Raw genomic sequence first — 19,869 nt, 5'->3', positions numbered from 1 at the left:
TAAAAGTGTTGGTTGAAAGGTTTATTCCTTGTTAGTTTAGGGGGCTCCTAGAAAGAGAATTATGGACTTGAAGTCTCTCTTAAAGATTGACTGAAAGAAAGAGAGAGAAAAAGAAAGAAGGAAGGAAAGAAAGAAAGAATGAAAGAGAAAGAAAGAGAAGAGAGAAAGGAAGAAAGGGAGGGAAAGAAAAAGAAGGAAAGGGAGGGAGGAAGGAAGGAAGGTAGGACGGAAGGAAGGAAGGAAGGACGGACATAAAGGTCAGAGAAAAGGCAATTCCAGGAGTATGAGATAACCTGGTTATTGCCCCTAAAAAGGAGAATTCTGTATTCAAATACCTTCTTCCTCTTTCTCTGCAGTCCAACTCTGCTCAGGGAAAGGCTTGGGAACCAAGAACGTCCACTTTGTTCTGCCTTAGAGCATTTCCCTCTGCAGAGGGGAGAAGGTTACCATCAGTCGTAACGAAATAAATGGCCATAGGTTGTGTGGGACACAGGAGACATGTTCCAGGTCCCAGCATCTCCAAGAGGCAGGGCGAGTCACGCCAGCTCAAGAACAGCCCAGAGCACAAAGGCCTCCTCGGGACGGGCGTCGCATGACCGCCTCTGCACCGGGAGGCCCCAAGACCAGAGAGGACCGGCAGGCCAGGGCAGGCCCGGTCACTGCACGCACTTGCCCCGTCTCTGCCCGTCGCCACACAGGCTACGATGACACGCTTTCTCCAGGTTCTTTCCACCATGCACTTCACTGCAGCTAAGTCACTAGTCAGAGTTTCGTTGTGTTCCTTCCCCTGACTTGTGGAAAAGATGGAAGACTTGCATTGCCCTGGTCTTCAAAGGACTGAGGTCATCCAGTATTTAAATGAATGAATGGCTGAATCAAATGTGTCACCTCAAAAATTCGGTAGTGAGTTCTGGAAGATTTCAGGAACCTCCGGTAACTTTAACATGAATGTCATTAACCTCATCTGCCAACCTCCAAGACCTGGTGCTCCTTTCTGTGAGGTAACATCCAGGTTATAAACTCAAAGTACCCACACACACAAATATACCTTTCTACGGAATTTCTATGAGTAAGGGAGAAATCTGTCCCTTAGACAATAAATTAGCTGCATTTGCAACATAATGGCTGTGATACTGTTATGATACTTTGCTACTAAAAATATTTCTCAGTTTGCTAAACCAATTCCAGTAGAAAGATGCACAGTTTGCTTACTTGTACTGATATCTAGGACTACTGCTGGGAAACAGCGGTGGGCCTCCTGAGTTCTTTGAATGCACATGTTAAAAGCAAACTCAGAACGCATGCTGTTGTCTGTAGATGAATATTTGTATCTGTTTTCCTGCACCCTCAGGTAGGGATAAGGTCATCTCATACACATAAATATGATTTAGTAATTTACTTCTTACATTCAAGGAAACCCCTGGGAATACTGACAGCTTTTGAAATATCCGTGTGGAGGACGTTTCTAAATGAGTTGAACTGAGACTCCAGTTATTCGGTAGAGCCTGTCCAGCGGGAGCCACTGAGCCTCAGAATCTGGCAGTTCTTGGCATTTTGATGCACTAGGATAACTCCATCCTATTTCCTTGATACAGTCATCGTCTTTTACTTATAATGAAAGACGAATCAAAAGGCGTATTTCGAAGAGTGGGGAGGGTGCTGGTGAGGGAGGGTCACCGTGAAATTAGGCGTATTGTTTCTCAAAGTCCTGTTAATCTTGGCCCCGTCCCCATGGAGCTCCCAGCAATCCACTCCCAACCCCACCGCTGACCCACCTCCGTGGCAAAGCTTCCGGTGGAGACACGGTGATACAAGAGGAGAATTTTCCAAAATACACTTTACTCTATGGCTCATTTTTTTCCCTTCTGTTTTCCTGTTGCCATTACCGTGACGTTTAAAGGGCACTTAAGGCAGTAGATTAGAAAGTTAGGCTAAAATCTCTGTAGAAATGCAGGCAACTTTTATTTTTAGTTTGGAAAGCTTTCCTCCTGCAAGCTGAAACAAACACTTGGAATGAGGGGGGAAACAAGGGTTGGAATGCATTTCTGTGCAAATATTCTGCTCCCCAAAACATATGGACCGGTTTTCTCCCTGTCCTACGTTTGTTTACTTTGGGAAGGGAGCGCCACCTCCTCCCCATCCTTACTATTCCATGGAGGCACCAAAAATGAGATGTCGAGGCCCAATTGCCTTTGTTTCTTCCACAGGGTGTGAAATCGCATCTGCTGTGGCTTTAATTGCTCTTTACCCGATGACCAGACACATTCAGCACTTTTGCATTTGCTCACTGGGCACCTGCATGTCTTCTTTTGCCCATTTTCTAAGATTCATCCCTACATGTTAGGTCTTGATATTGTAATGCTTTTGAAGTGATATTTTCTTTTACAATTTTATATTCACATTTTTTGTTACTATTATATGGAAATGTATTTGAAGTTTGTATATTGACCCTTTAAACCTGTGACCTTATGGTTACCAAAGGGCAAAGGTTGGGGGGAGGGATAAAGTAGGAGATTGGGATTAACACATACACACTACTATATATAAAATAGATAACCAACAAGGACCTACTGTATAGCACAGGAAACTCTACTCAATATTCTCTAATAACCTATAAGGGAAAAGAATCTGAAAAAGAATAGATATACGTATATGTAAAACTGAATCACTTTGCTGTACACCTGAAACTAACACAACATTGTAAATCAACTATACTCCAATATAAAATAAAAAGTTGTAGAAATCCTATGACCTTGCTAAGTTTACTCTTTGGTTCTAGGACTTTGAATTCACTAGTATAGTCATTTGGACCTGAAACCTTTTTTATCGGAAGAGTTTTAATTTCCTAGTCAATATATCTAATAGATAAAGGACTTGTAGACATTTCATTTCTCCTTATGTCACTTTGATAATTTTTTTTCAGTACATTTTTCCATTTAATCTATATAGTCAAATTTATTGGCATAGAATTTTTCTTCATATCACCTTAATATCTTTTTAACATTTGAAGTATCTGATATTGTTAATTTGTGCTTTTTCTTTCATTGATGAGTCTCATTAATGTTATTATTTCGATTAATTTTTGAAAGAAGCCGATGATGGCTTTGTACGTTTTCTGTTTTGTCTATTTCCAGTCTTATTTGTATTAATTACTTTCTTCTACACACTTGGGGATTCATATGCTCTTTCTCTTTTGTAACGTCCTAAAGTCAAAGCTTAATATCAACCTTAATGGAGGGTGATTAAAGACCTTTCCCCCAAGTCAAAATCAAATTCGTACTCAGGGCAATAGGACAAGAAAAAGAGCAAAATAAAAGCCATATGGATTGCGGGAAAAAAAGGCTAACGCTCTTCCGTTTCCTCTTAGCAGTTGTATGAATCTCCTAGGGCTGCCACAACGGATTACTGCGGAGTAGATGACTTTGCAGAAATTTATTCTTGCTACCTCTGGAGGCCAGAAGTCTGAAATCAAGATGTCAGCAGGCCATTCTCGGAAGCAGGGTTTTCTTCTGAAGGTTCTAGGGGAGGATCCTTGAGTCTTCTGGCTTCTCGGGGTGGCCGCAGTCCTCCGTGTTTCTCTGCCTTCACAGGGCCTTCTTCCCGCCGTCTTTCTGGGTCTTGATGTCTGCCTCTTCTTTTCTGATAAGACACCAGCTGCTGGATTTGGGCCACACCCTAGTCTAATATAGCTTCATCTTAATTTGATTATATCTACAAGAGTATTTCCAAGTAAGGTCACATTTACAGGTGCTGGGGGTTATGACAATATCTTTGGGGGGAACAGTTCAATCCACCACGGCAACTGTAAACGCTCGTTCATGTATTCTGATCATTTCAACTGTTGTTTCCTTGACAGTAGGGTGACATGTCTTAGCTAACGATATTTCACATAAAGTTTATAACACACAGACATTTCCAATAGTTTTGAGGTGGGTGGCAGGAAGGTGCAGGGGAGCACAAGCCTTGAAAACTACAGCGATGTTACCTGTCTCTCCTCACCCAGCCCCATCGAGCTCACACCTGCCCTGTGACAATCACACAGTCCTTGGGGCCAGACAGAATGGGGAACTTTGTTCACCAGCCACGCGCCTTTAGTGAAGGAAAGCAAAGGCGGGGGAGGCACGGAAGGTTTGAAGGATTAATTTGGAGTCACTGTGGTTTCACTGTAGTGTGGACTTAGACCTGTGTAGCAGATATCTGGGGACTTCTATTTTAGGCATATATTGACTTTCCAGAAGCCTCGGCCCCATGGTGAAGATTTAGAGGAGATAATGTCTAAGAAGAACCAATCCTAGAATAAGATCGGTGGCAGGGGTAAAATAATTTATGGAAAAGATGTAAACATTGTAGGTAGAACAACTTCCTTAGAATTAATTAAAAGAGTTCAAAGAATTGTTTTCACAAAATGGGTGATGGCTATGCTACTTAAACTGTTCCACAGCAGAGAAAAATGGAAAAGAAATAAAAATGAAAATTAATCCAGTAAAGTAAGTCGGATAATCCAGATACTGAAACCTGAGGACAAAAGCAACAACAAAAATGCACACATTCACACTAATAATTGCATTTGTTGGACACTTGCTGTGTGCCAGGCACTGTCCGAAGCACTTTGCTCATATTGATTTATCTCATCCTCACACCAGCTGTTTGAAAGTGTTCAGTGATTTTCCCAGTTTCACAGATGACGTAACTGAAGCACAGTGACAGTGAGTATCTCCAGGTTTGGAGCCATCAAGACACAGAAAACAGGACTGAAACCCAGGAAGTCTGGCCTCAAAGCCCATGTTCTTATTCCATCCAGCTTCTCTCAAATACAGACCAGTGTCTTAATGGAAGTGCATATAGAAACTCTAAGTAGTAGTCAACCAAATCTAACATCACACTAAAGGGTTATTGTACCAGCCTCCGTGAGTTAGTAGCATTCCAGATCAAAAGAGATAAAAACATATGACTACATTAACTGATGTGTGTATTAGTTATGGTATAGACGAAGCTTCTATAAGAAAGAGATGCTAAAACACAATCACTGAAATATATACATGAATATATAATCTATAAATTTACATATCATATGCAAATATTAATATAAATTTATGTATACATTACACATACTATGTCCTTTCCTTAGCAGTCTAGAGGAAGACAGTGGTCTCGACTGGTCAACTGCTCTGACCCTTGAGATAACCCAGGCTTTCAACCAGGAGGGTGGACACTATGGAATCCCAGTAACTTCCACCTCTTGTTCCAAGTGCTGGTCTGCTTATTGCTAACCCATTCCAACACTGGAGAAAGAAAAAAAGTCTCCACAGAGAGGCTGCCCTTAAGGCAGGAAGACAAACGTTGTCACCTCACTTCTGCTCTCATCCCACTGCCCTGGAATTAACCACATGGGCTAATTTCAAGGAAAGCTGGGAAATGGCTGTCTTGTGGTAGTTGTGTGCCCAGCTAAACTCAGGGACTCTATTTCTAAAAGTTTAAAGTGGAGAGTAGATATTGCCGTCAAGTTTTTAGAATCAATCAGAATCCCTAAAGACAGGTAATAACATTGAGTGTACAATGTAGTTAAACACTTAAGCAAAGAAGAGGACGATATACTTGCTTAATCTGATGAAGAATCCCTAAAATGTCAGACATGTTAAATGGTGAAACATTAGAGTTTGGAATTTAAAGAGTTTCTTACTGTCATAGTTAATCAAACAAAACAGAAAAGGTGGATGTAAATTGGTAATTATTTTATGAGGATTCAGTTATCTATTTGGACTAAGAAAACAATTAAAATCAATGAAAACTTAAAAAAAGACTCAGTATGGTCTTGGTTACAAATTAAGTAGCATAATATATAATATCCTTATTGGGGATAAACAGTCATAAACTATGGGGACCAGATCAAATTTGCTCTGGCAATAAGCAACATATTTCCCAAAAAGCTAATTGGTTAGATTTAAAAAGTCATCTTATCATAAACATAAACACAAAACATGAAACATCCCACTAAAAGATATAATACTTGAATACAGAAACATATTGTAAATCCTCCCCAAAATAATCTATACACTTAACACAATTCTATTCAAAATTTCAAAGATACTTAAAATTACTGGTTGATTTCAAAGTTCATCTGAAAGAATAAATGTGCTAAAAAGCTGTATATAGAGATTTAGTATATTGCAAGAATTAGCAAATTAGTGGGGAAAATATACAATATTTAATAAATGATATTGAGGCAACTGATTAACTATTCAAAACTTTTTAAAGGTAAGGCTTCTGTCTCTTATTGAATAAACTTCCTCATGGATTTTATGTGTGGGAAAGTACAAGAAATTATTTCTACATTCTTGGAGTTGGGAAGACCTTTGTAAGCATGTTATCAAAGGTAAAACTCCCAAGAAAATATTTATATATGTTATTTTACGCATATTTTAAATTTCTGTGTATGTAAGTTTTCCATAACAAAATTCAAAATCAAATAATGAAGTAATAATATACATGGCAAAGGCTTAATTACTTAGAATATAAAGTGCGCTTAGCAATAAATTGGAAAACGTTGGATACCCAGTAGAAAACAGACCAAAGGAAATGAATAAGCAATTTGGAGAATAAGACTACATTGTTTCAAAATTTTAAAAAAATATCAGCTTTTCCTATGTAATTTGTGGTGCCGAAATGAAATAATTTAAAGAGTGAGCAAAGTGCAAGGGAAGGTGGGCAATTATTCATACCATTTCTCATTAATTATCATTCACTACGGACTTTGGGAAAAGCTGCTTTGCAACATGTAGCTGGTACCGTCAGAGCATTCAAAACTTGCACACTTTTGGGTGTAGGAATTTTCTGTAATAACTTTATAACTTAAATATACTGTTTACAGCTTTGTTTAATCTACAGAAACAATTTGTTATTAACCCAAAGGCCCCATATTAGGAATTTAAAAAATAAATCATGTTATACTCATAAATTGACTTATTAATAAACAATTAAAATGGTAAAGAAGATTATTATAAAATAAAAATATGGGACTTCCCTTGTGGCACAGTGGTTGAGAGTCTGCCTGCCAATGCAGGGGACACGGGTTCGAGCCCTGGTCCGGGAAGATCCCACAGGCCGCGGAGCAACTAAGCCCATGCGCCACAACTACTGAGCCTGTGCTCTAGAGCCCACGAGCCACAACTACTGAGTCCATGAGCCACAACTACTGAAGCCCGCGCGCCTAGAGCCCGTGCTCCGCAACAAGAGAAGCCACCACAATGAGAAGCCCGTGCACCACAACGAAGAGTAGCCCCCGCTCGCTGCAACTAGAGAAAGCCCACGCGCAGCAACGAAGACCCAATGCAGCCCCCCTGCAAAAAAAAAAAACAAAAAAGTGCTCTCTATATTTTTTAAATTAAAATATGGATATAAATTATAAATGATTAGTCTATAAACTAATAATTTATCGGTATTTGTTTTTCAGTGTACTTAGCTTTCTGCATCAAACATGTTCCGTTTTGGAATACGGAAAACTATTCTTTAAAAACCTCTCTCTGTAACATAAAAATAAAATAATACATACTTTGTTCTCTTCTTACAGGAAAGTTTTCCATATGTTGTTTGGAACGTAGGGAACCCATTAATAACTGGTCTGTCAGCTGGACTTTTCCACGGGCCTAGTTTAAAACAGCAGAAGAGAATTCTGAACACTCCGCCACAGCCTGTGCTGTGTCTACTGAACTTGACTCCTTAACTTTTCAGAACTTTCCATCCCCTACTCTGCTCTTTCCACAAAATCTTGAATTGAAGCCGGCTGTTCCTAGACATTACCTAAAAGGCTCCCGGTCACGTTCACACGCCTGTGTGCTGAATCCACACGTGCCTGTGGACCGGTCACCACTCCAGGTCCTGCGGCCCTGCCCTGGGGTCCCTCGGAGGCGAGGCCATTGACATCACCGGAATTTAAGTGCTTATAATTAAACTGCATATTAGCACCTCCTTAAAATAAAAAACACAGGGAATTCATGCCTCCTTTGGTGCTGTCCTGAAAGGATCAGCCTCAGTCAAGAGGCAAGTATAGGTTTAGGGGCAGAAACTTTGCTTTTTTGAATCAAAGTGCAAATTCAATTCAGTAGACCTGGTTGGGTCAGATGATGTGCCCTGAGAACTCTGTCTGTGTGGGGAACTGGCTGTGCTCTGTGGGTCCCCTCTGCCTCACTGCTGTCTTTTCCTTCTGCCTCAAGGCCTCTTCTTTTTTTTTTAAGGTTTTTTTTTTTAATGACTGGGTGTGTGCATTTTATTTATTTTTTATTTATTAATTTTTTGGCCGCACCATGCAGCATGTGGGATCTTAGTTCCCCCACCAGGGATCAAACCTGCACTGGGAGTGTGGAGTCTTAACCACTGGCCCACCAGGGAAGTCCCAAGGTCTCTTCCTTTTCCTCTTCACTGGCCATCTTTTCCCCAGGCTCCAGATCTCTCTCCACTCAGCTTTCTCTCTTTCAAGGGCGAAGCTGACAGAATCACATGCTCTGAAGAATTATAGACTAAATATGCTCCCGCTTTTAGGCCCATGTACCTTTCTGATAAATATTAGAGGAAAAGGTCAATGTTCACCTTCAAGGAATTAGTTGTTATTATTGGGGTTTCTGGCATCAGTGGGTTTGTATCAAAGTACTTTTCCAGGCACTTCAGGGAACCCACAGATGATTGTCTCCTACAGAAAAAAAATGATCTCCAGGCTATGAATGGGTGGTTCCTTATGTTAACATATTTTTGCCATTATGTGATGCTCTGCAAGACAGACTTCGCGGGGCAGCGTATGGTCCAGATGCAGGACCTGTGCTGGGACAGCGCTGGGGGGACAGTCCACCCATCCGTGGTCTTCCTTTTGCTTCAGTCTCCTCAGTTCTTGGGGAGAAGAGAGATAATACATTCTACTCACAAAGCTGGCGTGAGGATAAAACGATCCTGTACTTGAAGACTTGTAGGAAGGCTGAAAGCACCACCGTACAGGAAAACGTACAAGTACGGGTGTTGCATTTTTGCTTTACTGGAAGGTAGAGCTACCTTCCCCATCAATATCTACAGCCACGTGTGGTCAGCGTGTTCCCTTCTCTGTTTGCAGGCCCAGAGAGGTTAAGTCAGGTAACTGCCCAAATCTCTCGTATTTTGTAAGTGATCAGGCCAGGATTTCCGCACCCTTGGCTCTGTTCAACGTGGTATTTGAAACAGTGCCTGGGTCAGGCCAACAAGTCAAGAAGGATTTCCGAATGACTAGAATGAATGAATGAATGAGTGAGTGAGTGAGTACAGGAGAGGTGATGCACAGAGGCCGGATCCTCTCCGTGCTCACTCTGGGCAAGAAGAGTTCAGAGAAAGAGAGAAGCGGGGCGTGGAGACGTGGCTGAACGCGGAGGGAAGTTCTGGGCAGACGGTTTACAGCCGCGGTGCAGAGGAGCAGGCAAGGTCTTTAACTTCGCTGCGTGAACTTGATGCTCCGTAAGGCACATCCCTGATTGTCTGACATCAGGCCGTATAAAGTTTCCATCTCTCTTTAGGTACTGCAGAGTGAAAAGCAATTGCAGCCAGCAGTGCGAACTGTGTCTCCGCTGGGATAAAGGGTTCTCTAACAGCCTTTTCTCTGCATTAAGGATATAATACAGGAAAGCTTTCCATACTCAGAACACATCAAAGGGGACAGTCTTTAAATTGCTGGGCTAAACACCGTGGTTTCTCCTCTTCAGCAACTATATTTACATTAAAAGAAGAAGAAAAATGTTAGCTAGTATTTTATAAAAACCGTTCACAATTACCGATAAAATTCTAATCGTATAAAGTTGGGTTTATGAATCTTCTTACTAGTGATAATGTGTCTCTCATATAAATTTGCAGGCATTTACTTGAAAAAAAGGTACATTTTCTATATGAGATGTAACTAGAAACAGTCTCATTTGAACTCATTAAAAGGATGGTTTACAAAGAGCACATGTAACTCCCGGGCCCGGGGTGGGTACTGGGCCCACTGACTCTGTGCAGTGTACCCGCCTGGCAAGTGGAGATGTGGTCATGAAAGGGAGTGCCCGAGTTGTCAGATAGAATTTATTATACGAAAGTATCTAGCTCAGAACTTTCCTACCAAAGATTCCTGGTGGAGTGCCAAGGGCTGGCTTGAAGTCTCAGGGAATCACAAATATGTAGGTCACTGGGGTCCTCGTGGGCACCCTCCCTTCAAAGGAAGGCATTTCTCGAAAATGTAAAGGCTCATTTAGAAGGGATCATGTCGACATCTGCAATAATTCCTTGACATGGCAGCACGATTAATCTCCCGAATTCCAGAACAGACTCAGGCTGACTCAAAAACTGATGAAAAATTCCAAGGACTGCAAGGGAACACAGAGTACAAGTCCCTTTCCTGTTTAGAACCCCGTGACCATGAGCGAACGAGACGCCCTTTGCGACACTCCACTCCTGGCTCTCGCGACCCGGCAGGGACAGACCCGCAGGCAGGGTGAGCCCTTCTCTAAGGCAGCAGGGACCCAGGGAGTGGATAGAGCCCCCCGACCGGCACGGCCCAGGAGGAGGGGTTATTTACGGTGCGGGGGTCACCTTGGGTGACATCCCTTATTGCACTGCCTCCCATCTAACCAGGGCTGGCTAAAAATAACTAAATCACCCCGTCTGGATGCAGGAGATGCCCCACGCGATGTGCTCAGGTCTGAGTGACGCCGGAATGGATGGTGCCGTTATCAGGAGCTCACACGCCACCCTTAAACCCTCTCATCAGCCATTTTCCTACCGCGAGCTGCAGTTTTTGTAATGGAAAAAAATGTCACACATTGCAAGATGGATTTCTCATGTAAATAGCATCGTGTCTTGGAGAGGGCTCACTCTTAATCTGGGTGATCGTTACTGTGACAGGACACAGAACAGAACCAGCCTTGCTGGGATTCAAGAGGAATTAGAAATGCGCCCATGTGTGTAGCAGGGGGGATGCTCTCCTTTGCTGTCTGTAACTTGGCAGAGCAGAGGGAGGGGTCGGTGAAGCTCAGAGTACAGAATCACTGATTCTATCCCCACGTCCACTTTGCAGTGTTTTAGGTCAACGCCAAGTCTGAGGCTAAGTTTCCCCACTTGCGGAATTCATTCATCCTTCCTTCTAAGAAACTCAGGACTAGTGCGGTTGAGTCATCAATGACACGATGCTGACTGTGACATTTAGGTTTAACCGGGCTATAATCCCAAACGTCACGATTATACATATAGTGTGCATGTGTACACGCTTGCACACACGCACATACCCATGCGCACATACACGGTTAAGGTCTGGGGAGGGTTGGGGGTTTGGGGAGACTGCAGATATTGACAAAGCGGAGCTGGCCCAGCACCTTCCCTCCTGTCACACAGCTGTGCTCCCGCACAGAATGTTCCTCCAGGGCCCCCGTGAGACGACACAGTGGTTGAAACTATTAGGAAAATAAGAAGTGGGCCTTGCTTCCAGATTTGCATGTATTAAACTAAACAGAAACAGAGAAAACTTACCACTCTGGTTTCAGGCCTGACAGTAGACTTCCTTGCGGGGCCGTCTCTGTCCGCCCTGCTCCTTGAAGCAGTCCCTGCCTGAGACGCCAGCGGGCGGGGGGTCCTGGGAGCCCTTCGTGCCCTTGGCCACCTCCACCAGGGCACACGGAGTCTGGTCCTTCGACCAGGGCATCTGTCACATAAATGCCAGGTCTTAATTAGGCAAAGGAACGGTGCCCAGGGAGGGTTTGAAAATCTTTTCAGGGTCTGTTTATTGTGGGCAGTGCCCTGCGGTCACTACAGACTGGAGAGTTCTGTGTCTGAGAAGCACGTGCCATGTGTCATTTTGGACAAGCTGTGCTGGAAATCACTCTCTCCTTCTCTCTGTCTGCTCTGTACTTCACTGACTTCTGGTGAGGCCATCAAGTATGCTCTAAATGCCTGCACACTAAATCAAAAAGACAGAGAGGGAGAAAGAGAGAATGCTCTAAAGTGCCTCCCCCAGTTTCCCTTTACTTAAGATAGAGCGGAGGGGCCCCTCTTGCAGGACGTCCGTCCGCCCCCCGCGGGCTGGCTCTGGGAACCCCTCTGATTCTGTGCACTATCCGCCCGTCTCTGCTGCGCTCTCTCTTTCTGCGCTTGACCTAACCTCCCATGCTGGGCTGCCAGATCCTGGGTCAGCCGGGCAATGCCTCGTCCGGCTTTGTATTTCCAGCAAAAGCCTTGTTTTCCTTTGCAGTGGGAAACACAATAAGTATCTGCTAAATTACCTGAAGAACTAAAAGTAAGAATGTGAACAATTTAAGTTAGGTGTTCATTGCTCAGCAAGGGTGGGATGCATACTATAGCTTTCTTAGTGGGAACTGTAAGTAAGAGACTTTCCACTCAGATTTGGGGAGGCAGACGGACAGCTGGGAAAGCAGAGGGGAGCAGAGGCGCCCCAGCAGAGGGACCTGGGTTACAGGCCTTCCTCCTGACTTTGCCTCCTTGACCATCTTCCCTAGAGATTTTTGCTCTGTTTTCTGTCACGTCCCTATCTTCAACCCGCACAGCCTGCGTGCATCTCTTCTCCGCCCTGTCCCCTCATCCTCAGCCTTCATGCAAAGCTGACGGCCGGGAAGACGGTGCAGGAAGACAGTGATGTGATGCCCCTCTGGTGCGGCCACTCTGTTGCCCCTCCCCCCTCCACTCTGCTGCCCAGGTGGGCACACCCCCCTCACACAGCTGCCCCCTTCCCCCCCCAAAACTGAGCAATTCCGCTCCTAACAAACAAACCTATGAACATAGCCTATAATCAGTACAATTTAATACTGACACTAACACTGAACAACTTCTATTGCCAAATTTGGTTTGAAGAGATGAAAAAAATCTGAGTACACCTACTTATAATAGTAGTTTACTGCCGAAGTAGCTTTAGTAAATAACGCCCTTTGTTCTTCTTCCTCCAAGTCTTCATAGCTTAAAAAACTTTAAGCTTTTATTGGCTTATAGGTTTGAAATTCCAGAAGGGCAATATCAAAATTGGGACGCTCATAAATGTGTGGGCAGGGGCGATAAGATGAAACTTCAGAAATCATGTGCCACATTCATTTATCTAGTTGAAGCAGGTTGAATATTCTGTTTCTTCACATAAATATTGACCAAAGTTGTTGGAAGGTAGCAGGAATAATTCATTTCCCTGCAATTTTAGTACCGTTACTGGTAGCAAACAGGCTTTGAGCAGTTACCGTTTTTAGGAAACTTTGCAATGGATATTATATCTGTGATCTCACTTTGGGGTGTAGCATTTGACCTCTGTCGAACCCAAGGTCAGTTCCGGGGGTTCTTCAGTGTCCTGTCCCCCTCGTAGGGTTGGTGTGTGGTCTAGGTAAAGCGCTTAGAACAGTGTCTGGTGGATAATACCAAGTAATATAGATTCATGCCTATTCTTGTTTCAATCACAAAAGCTAAATGTTATTTGGGAATTAATGACAGATGTGTTCAGCCCCGATACATAAAATTTTAAGAAATCTGGTGGAATCCAAAATCAGTTCTATTTACTGATGACCAGTCATAAAGGCATAACGTGTTCCTTCCTCAAGTAGCCCATTTGCTTCAAATGTACAGAGTGATTTGCTCACCATCTTCTTGGCCGCCTGTCTGTGGGTGCGATGCCCTCACACTGTTTGGGTTGGTTTGTTACCAAATCCAAGCTCGCTCTGCCCGCCGCAGGACAGGCTAGTACGTCGGGAGATGAGGGGTTGAGGCAGCGACTATGACTTTATTCGGAAAGCTGGCAGACCGCGGAGACGGCAGACTAATGTCTCTAAATAACCATCTTCTTGGAGCTTGGATGCCAGTTTCTTGTATAGCACAGAGAGGGGGAGGAGATGAGGAAGTAAAGTAAAAAGGCCATAAAATTTGCAAATATCCCCTGGAATGGCCAGCCTCGGGGAGGGGATGTGTTAATTTCTTGTTTCTTGCGGCCATCCCCAGGCGGACAGGGTCCGGATGTGCCCCTGAACAAAGGCACTTTGGTTTAACAGAGGGGCAGTGCTCCCCGGGGAAGGCCCTTATGCATAGACTGTATCCTTTCAGTGAACAAAAGCAACAGGAAGCGACCATTAAAGGAAAGAAACAGATCCAACATGGAGTCAGGATTGGCTCTTCCCTGTTACCGTTTCTCAGCTGAAACGGGAGTCTGCTGCAGAAACCGAGCTCCAACCTAAGAAAGTGTGTAAACGCCTGCAATCCCACGCTCTCCTGCCTGTCCTGGGTCGGGGGAGCCCCAGCCCTCGGGCCGCAGTGGAGAGCAGGGCAGCTCTGCCAAGCGTGGACCGCTGGTGACCAACCCAGGCCACCCACGGCCAGAAAAGCACACCGGGAGCGAATGTAACTTAAGAACCCGGAATAAGCCAAAGAGCATTAAAAACACTTCGTCTCAAGGACTAACTGAATGATTCCCTCCTTCGGTTCATTCCCAGAACTTCCCTGAATCAGAACCCATGAAGCCAAAGCTGGGATCTGGGCGAGGTGTGGGCAGGGCAGCGCTGCCGGGACCCTGGCCAGAGATGGGCCGTCGTGCACCGCGCCTGCCCTTCTCTTTCGCCTGGCGCTGGGAGCCTGTGCAGCTCGTGAGCACCGTGGATCGTGGCTGCTGCGTGTGCACGCCGCCAGCGCCCGGCGTGGGGAGGAGGCTGGTCGTGAAAAGGTGCGATGTTCGGACGGTTCAGCCGCTCTGGGTGTCAGGGAGAGACAACCGCATCTTGGCCTGTTGCTCGCAGTGGCTGCTTCTAAAAATAAATCAGTAGGAAAACCACTCTGAAGAGGGATGAATAATTGCTTGGGTGCTTGTGTTCTCTTTAACCAAAATTGAACTCCGGCTGTTAATCTGAACGTGAAATGTAGGTGCGTGTTCCCTATGGCCAGATCCTTTTCAGTGTCCCTGTAATGAGGTGAAATAAGGAATTTCAGGAAATCATTTTGGTTAACATTTCCCAGACCTGCAGTTCCTCTGATTTGCTCTACTATTTGGTCCCTTTTCGAGGTAGTTAGCGCTATCTTTTCGGAGAAAACATTTTCGTGATCATCAAGAAGGGATTTGGGACCGGAAATCAGCCTTGACATCAGCAGATAGAAGCTGTTGGGAGCGAATTGAATGGATCTGAGCCCACACGCATGGGCATGTTTTACTTGGGGCTAAATCAAGAAAAGAGGTTTATTCGTGTATTTCAGTGAACATGCACAAGATTGTAGGAAACGGTTAATTTTTTGTTAAAATTCATGGCCTTCTGGGATTACTGGGCCATTCATTACAGGTATCAAAGCAAAAATTAAATTCTGCTGTATTGAGAAGTTTGGCCCATTCAGTTGGAAAAATCTTAATGATCAAGAAACCATGTGTTTTTACTCAGATATGTTTTATGACATAGCTGTAAAATCTTGTCTCAAATAGACCTACCGCAGGCCTGCATTGTTTCAGACGGTAATAGGACTCACTTCTGAAATGCCTTTGTATTAAGTCTAAAAGATGGATGAAAACTGGAGAGCTTCGCACGGTTGTTATTTATGACTCTTCCTGTCTCACACGAGGCTCTCGGCAGCACTCTGCAAGCCTGTGTGAGCTGCAGTTTCGTAGAAATTACAGCCCCGGGTGTGTGACAGCAGTTCAAAGCCAGCCCGCCCAGGCCACTGCTCACAAACGTGTTTAAAGGTTTCTAACTTGGCATAAAGCAGGGTCCAGAAGGATTAAAGAGTGAAGTGTTGGCTATCAATCTAGAAAGAGTGTTTTTCATAACATTTGAAGGGGAAAAAAAGTAATACATTGTTGTTTCCACAGAGAAAGTTTTTTTAAAGTTGCAGAATTCTTGTCTTAAGGGGAAAAAGACCTGTAAACTGTGACCAAGCAAATGCATTCATCTAATAAAGAGTTAACAGGTAGTCAAAGGATGGATGGCTTTTTTTTTAACGTGATACAATCTTAGATTCCCTATCAATTCCCCATGATTGATTTTCACAGAAATTCTCCCAAATTTTCCCCCAGGTAAGGCTCTAGCATGACTATTCATCAGTGGTCATTTACTTTAGAGCCACTTCAAGCCTTGTCTTTTCTCCTAAAGCCTCAGTTGTCACTGGAAAAATGTCACAAAGAAATTTTCTGAACAATAGAACCAGCTTCCCTTTTAACCTCTCCAGGTACCAAAGGCAAAATGCTGTAAAAATAATTATATTTATGCATAAAATATTTATTCAAAACCTATAGGGAATGTCTACAACCGTCATTAGTCACTGTTTTAAGGGCTAGTGTGTATTCTGGCATTTACCATATACTAACCACATAACCTCATTAGTTCTCAAGGAAGATTTGGAATTGTGTTGAGGATGGGGATCGTCTCCGATTTCTTTGAATCCTTTTCTATCTGTGGTGCAGTTAACAGCATTTTGTACATAATGGGTGTTAAATTAAGATTTAGTCGAGTGATGGAAAACAGAAACAAATGAGAGTCTTTTCTCCAGAGTGAGATACCACACGAAGTCGAATCAGTCCTGCTCCTGAAACTCACCCTTGAACTCTGCACACGATGCTCAGCACCGACTCGTAGGCTCACACCGGGGGTCCTGTCTCACAAGGTACAGTTGCCCATTGTTAAGGGCTGAACAATGTGCGTGTCCCTCCAAGATGCGTATGTCACAGTCTTGCCCCCCAGGACCTCAAAATGTGATTTTATTTGGAAAAAGGGCCTTTAAAGAGATAATTAAGGTGAAATGAGGTCATTGGGGTGGGGCCCTGATCCAATATGACTGGTGTCCTTACAAAGAGGAGAAATTAGGACATAGACACACACAGAGGAAAGACCATATGAAGATGCAGAGAGAAGAGGGCTGTCTACAGCCCAAGAAGGGAGGAAACCAACCCCGCCAGCACTGTGATCCTGGGCGTCCAGCCTCCAGAACTGTGAAAAAACTGATTTCTATTGCTTAAGCCGCCCCGTCTGCGGTACCTTGCTATGACAGACCTAGCAAACTAGTGTACTCTTAAGAAACTCTATATCGTCTTTTGAAATCTGCATAAAAAGAGTTTGAAACCACCACGTTTTTTCCTTTATTTGATCCTCAGCTAGCCAATCTGTATCTGTATATGCATCCATGTGCGTGGATGATGAGTTAAACTTTGTGAAGAGCAGTGTCTACATTTGTCTATCTTATCAGAGCTATTTAAAGTTAATGTTGAAGAAGATGTGGTACATATATACAATGGAATAGTACTCAGCCATAAAAAGGAACGAAACTGGGTCATTTGTAGAGACGTGGATGGACCTAGAGACTGTCATACGGAGTGAAGTAAGTCAGAAAGAGAAAAACATCGTGTATTAACGCATATGTGTGGAATGTAGAAAAATGGTACAGATGAACTGGTTTGCAAAGCAGAAATAGAGACACCCATGTAGAGAGCAAACGTATGGACACCAAGGGGGGAAAGCGGGGTGGGGGTGGTGGGATGAATTGGGAGATTGGGATTGACATGTATACACTAACACATATAAAATAGATAACTAACAGGAAGCTGCTGTATAAAAAATAAATAAAATTAAATTTAAAAATAAATTAAAAAATAATCATAAAGTTAATGTTCTGAGCTCCCTTTCCTGCGCAGATCTGGTGGTGAGCAGCACAACGACATTCTTCCCTTGGGCAGGAAGTGGAGGGCCAGGCCAAGCTGGGCGGCTGAAGAAGGGCCTTGTCCTAGTGCAGAAGGTGGCCCACATGCTTGGTGGACGGCAGAGTTCTATGTTAAAGGCAACTACTCTTCCCAGAGCAGGTGTGACTTCTTGAGGGTGAGCTAACTTTGGTGGAGTCGTTGAAACCGGTAAGTTTGACTTGGCAATGTTGAACTCTTTGAACGGACTAGCAATCAGCCAGAACGCTTTGTTAGAGACATTCTATACCAGAAAATGCACAAACTTGACTGAAAGAAAGAACCATAAAATAAATTATATGCAAGAAAGGTGCTGGTTTCAGCTACAGTTAGGCTGTTTTATATTGTCTCCAAGGCCACCCCACCCAGCTTGGATGGATGGGCCCGGGGGGAGAGACGGAGGCTGCGTGCCCACAGCTGTTCTGACCGGGCAGCTTCGTCCAGGTGCCAGCGTAGCCTGACGCATCTCTCTGTTACAAAAACAACAACGAAACACGTAGCCTAGCAAAAAGCCAGGTGTACCCCGCTGTCTGAGCGCCCGTGGAAATCGTGCGGGAAGTCTCAAATCGTGCGTCAGAGTCTGCATCTCCACTCGCTTCTCTAGGGAGTCTGGGTTGGATACATGACGATGCTGCTACAGAAATATCTTGATGTATTTAGCGACATGGAGGAATCCCGGTAAGACTCAAAGGGAAGAAAGTGCTTAGGTGAGGCCAGTACAGTCGAGTAGCTGTACAGTTAAATCCGAATGAATAAATTCAGTGGGGCTTGGTGATTTTCGTGTTTTGAAAAGGATTATTATTCAGACTGTCCGGAAGCCTCATCCGTCCTTCCCTGGTCCGACTGTCTCTCTGCCTTGACTCCAAACACACTCCGTCACCCAGACCTGCTGGTTCTTTCACTGCGGTGTCTCCAGTGCTGTCTCTGACTCTCTTTTTTGCTTCGCAGCTAGACTTACGGGGTGCTCCTGCCTCTCACGACGTCTGGCTTCAGCGCCGTGAGCCTGGCTGACTGTGATTCCCGAGCCTCTGGCAGGGGCCTCCTGTGGCCTCTCAGGCCCTGCACTTGTTTTCCACACGCATGCGGCAGAATGCTCCTGGGACCCTGTCTGTCCTCCCCTCCTGCCCACCTCCCATTTGCTTGGTGCCAGCCATGCCCAACCCCTGCCCAATCCCACCCCTTCCTCTTTGGAACCCCGAACACTTGGGAGGCCTTGCCCCTCATCTTTGTTTCCCTTGGTCCTAACGTTACCGAGTCCAAGCTCGCTCTGCTTGCCGCAGGAGAGGTCAGGGAATCAGAGGCGAGGTGCGGAGGCAAGGAAGATGACTTCATTCGGAAAGCTGGCAGACCGAGGAGATGGCAGACCAGTGTCTCTGAGAAACCATCTTTTCGGGGTCTGGATGCCAGTTTCATTTACAGCACAGAGACGGGGAGGGGATGGGGAAGTAAAGTAAAAAGGCCATACGTTTTGCAGATGTCCCATGGGATGGCCAGCCTCGGGGAAGGGATGTGTTCATTTCTTCTTTCCCGAAGCCATCCCCAGGTGGATGGGGTCAGATGTCTCCCTAGGAGCTGAACAGAGGCACTTCAGTTTGACACTCAGGCAGAGGGGCAGAGTTCCCCGAGGCAGGCCATTACGTATGATTATAATAACAAAAGCAACAAAAAGCAAATGTTAAAGTCAAAGAAACAGAACGCCGAGTCCGATTTAGCTCTCCCCTGTTACACTAACGAGGTCCTCCCGTGGGCTGAGGCTGTTCCCCGTGGGTGTACAGGTGGATGTTAGATTCAGTCCCTGCTGGTCCACACCCGTCCTCACCACCTCACTGTGTGCCTGAGTCCTTAAGCGCTGGCTTTGGCACTGGCAGCCCGGGCTTTGAATTCCCGCTCCAGGATTACTCTCTGTGCCTTGGACAGTTACCTAAACACCCGGATCTTCTTTACCTCCAGTGTCTTGACATTTAATCATTTCATCTCTGAACCTGTTTCTTAAGTGAAGTTCAGTGGGACAAGGGGGCATGGGATGGGGGGACTCGGGGCCGCAGCTCACAAGGGGCTGTGAGTTCCCCCACTGCTGCTTCTCCCCTCTCCCCAGGACGGGCTTTCAGCTGCCTGCTCCCCCTTCACGGCCCCCCCAGGTCCCCTCTGGCCTCCCGCTCCGTGCCACCCGGGGACCACTGGGGCAGCCAAGCCCAAACCTTGGGGTG

At 44.8% G+C, this 19,869-nt stretch overlaps 1 protein-coding gene across 4 annotated transcripts in view; it reads left to right on the top strand.

Moving 5' to 3' along the window:
* Positions 1-17,961, top strand: part of LOC132352292 (uncharacterized) — a 186,533-nt gene extending 168,572 nt beyond the window's left edge. Inside the window, exons 6-7 of one of the 4 annotated variants that reach the window (XR_009498646.1) lie at positions 16,483-16,596; positions 17,621-17,961. Coding sequence is in view for 3 of the 4 variants with exons in the window: in XM_059902687.1 (XP_059758670.1) it covers positions 16,483-16,522 (40 nt within the window). In the remaining variant the exon portion in view is untranslated. Of the gene's footprint in view, positions 1-7,567; positions 7,628-14,450; positions 14,593-16,482; positions 17,055-17,620 lie in introns of those variants that run through there. The other 3 variants (XM_059902687.1, XM_059902690.1, XM_059902689.1) reach the window with 3 other exon arrangements.
* The last annotated feature ends 1,908 nt before the right edge of the window (positions 17,962-19,869 follow it).

This window comes from Balaenoptera ricei, chromosome 18 (genome assembly GCF_028023285.1).
Source record: "Balaenoptera ricei isolate mBalRic1 chromosome 18, mBalRic1.hap2, whole genome shotgun sequence".
Lineage (NCBI taxonomy): Eukaryota > Metazoa > Chordata > Mammalia > Artiodactyla > Balaenopteridae > Balaenoptera > Balaenoptera ricei.
The sequence above is the reverse complement of the archived record's forward strand: the minus strand, read 5'-3'. Positions and strand labels throughout refer to the sequence as shown.